Here is a 1842-nt window from a genome sequence, read left to right as displayed (position 1 = left end):
GATGTTGATGGATAATCACAGACTGAAATATGGCAACTTTTACTCAATACTATTTCAAAACCACTTTTTCAAATAAATATAAAATTGAATAAGACGCCCCAAAATTAATGAAAGTAGAGATTTGTACCTGAAAAAGAGCGTTGTGTGGAATAAATCACGTTATTCTGGGTAATTGCAATTGGGTGGTTAAAATGAACATTAATATAGGAAAATGGATCAATTTGACCCAAAGACAACATGAGGGTTAAGAAAAAAAAAAAAAAAGTTATTCGGACAAAAAAGTTTATTTTTATTTTTTGCGAGAAAACTCTTATCACGGAATGTTACAACAAATGTTCAAACGTCAAAAGTATTGAGGGAAACTTTGCAGTTCAAGTAATTTGTTTAACTGTTTTACTGCTTTTTAAGTTCAATAATTGCATCTTTTCCAAAAGGCAATAAGTAATCCTGTTTAAAGTGCAGTATGGTGAACCGATGCGGAGCTGTGCATTTATTTTAAAATTTTAGTTTACCTTGATTGAACAGCTTCTCTATAGAGAAACCTGAAGGGGGGGCTCTAAAGAGAAACCTGTAGGGGGGCTCTATAGAGACACTGTAGGGGGCTCTATAGAGAAACTGAAGGGGGGGCTCTAAAGAGAAAAAACTGTTGGGGGGCTCTATAGGAAACTGTAGGAGGGGCTCTATAGAGAAACCTGTAGAGGGCTCTAAAGAGAAACCTGTAGGGGGGACTCTAAAGAGAAACCTGTAGGGGGGCTCTATAGAGAAACCTGTAGGAGGGGCTCTATAGAGAAACCTGTAGGGGAGGGCTCTGTAGAGAAAACCTGTAGGGGGGGCTCGTAGAGAAACCTTAAGGGGGCTCTGTAGAGAAACCTGTAGGGGAGGGCTCTGTAGAGAAAACCTGTAGGGGGGGTCTGTAGAGAAACCTTAGGGGGGGCTCTGTGAGAAACCTGTAGGGGAGGGCTCTGTAGAGAAACCTGTAGGGGGGCTGTATAGAGAAACCTGTAGGGGGGGCTCTGTAGAGAAACCTGTAGGGGGGCTCTATAGAGAAACCTGTAGGGGGGCTCTATGAAGAAACCTGTAGGGGGGCTCTATGAAGAAACCTGTAGGTGGGCTCTATGAAGAAACCTGGGAGCAAATAGCAAGAAACAGTGAAGAAATGGCCAAAACTGCATAGCGCCCCTTTAAATAATCGTGATTTCAATATTGACCAAAATAATCATGACTATGATTTTTTTTCCATAATCGAGCAGCCCTTCTGTATGTGCATCTAAAGTTCTCTTCCTATTTCTCAGTGGCCCTCAGGCGCCGATCCAAAGCCTGTTTCACATCATCATTCCTCAGGTTTGGAGGTGATCCCCCCATCGATCTGCATCTGAAGTTCTCTCTGTGTCTCCCTCTGTCTCTCAGAACTACGAGGCCTTCTTCGATGCCAGAGAGGACAACGCCGTGTATGCATTTCTGGGTTTGACTGCTCCCCCGGGATCAAAGGTAACCACATACAACAAAAACCCGCTGATATGTGTCCTTTCTTTGAACTGCATCCCTACGGCCTTGTTTCCTGTAACAGCGGCTTATGTGCCTAAGAATATATCTCTCCTCACAGTGTGATTTCCTTACAGAATACACACCAATTACATAATAATACATCTGTTCATGTTATCCTCACACATGAGCAGGCCTCTCCTGCTCTCTCTCAATCCTGCCCACTGGCACCTCCTCTGTGCTACAACAGGAACTGCAGGGAGGTGTGCCAGTTACCATAGAAACAGAGGGGCTGCTGTGGCAGGGAATATATAAACCAATATCCTCCATTTTAATTTAACACACTCTCCCTCTCCTCCA

At 43.4% G+C, this 1842-nt stretch overlaps 1 protein-coding gene across 1 annotated transcript in view; it reads left to right on the top strand.

Moving 5' to 3' along the window:
- sh3bgrl (SH3 domain binding glutamate-rich protein like) overlaps positions 1 to 1842 on the top strand; it is a 13336-nt gene that overhangs the window by 10659 nt on the left and 835 nt on the right. Inside the window, exon 3 of the mRNA XM_032527679.1 lies at positions 1408 to 1488. Within this exon, the coding sequence (XP_032383570.1) occupies positions 1408 to 1488 (81 nt within the window). The remainder of the gene's footprint in view (positions 1 to 1407; positions 1489 to 1842) is intronic.

Source organism: Etheostoma spectabile, chromosome 10, assembly GCF_008692095.1.
Source record: "Etheostoma spectabile isolate EspeVRDwgs_2016 chromosome 10, UIUC_Espe_1.0, whole genome shotgun sequence".
In the NCBI taxonomy this organism is placed as follows: Eukaryota; Metazoa; Chordata; class Actinopteri; order Perciformes; family Percidae; genus Etheostoma; species Etheostoma spectabile.
This window is presented reverse-complemented; position numbering and strand designations above follow the sequence as displayed.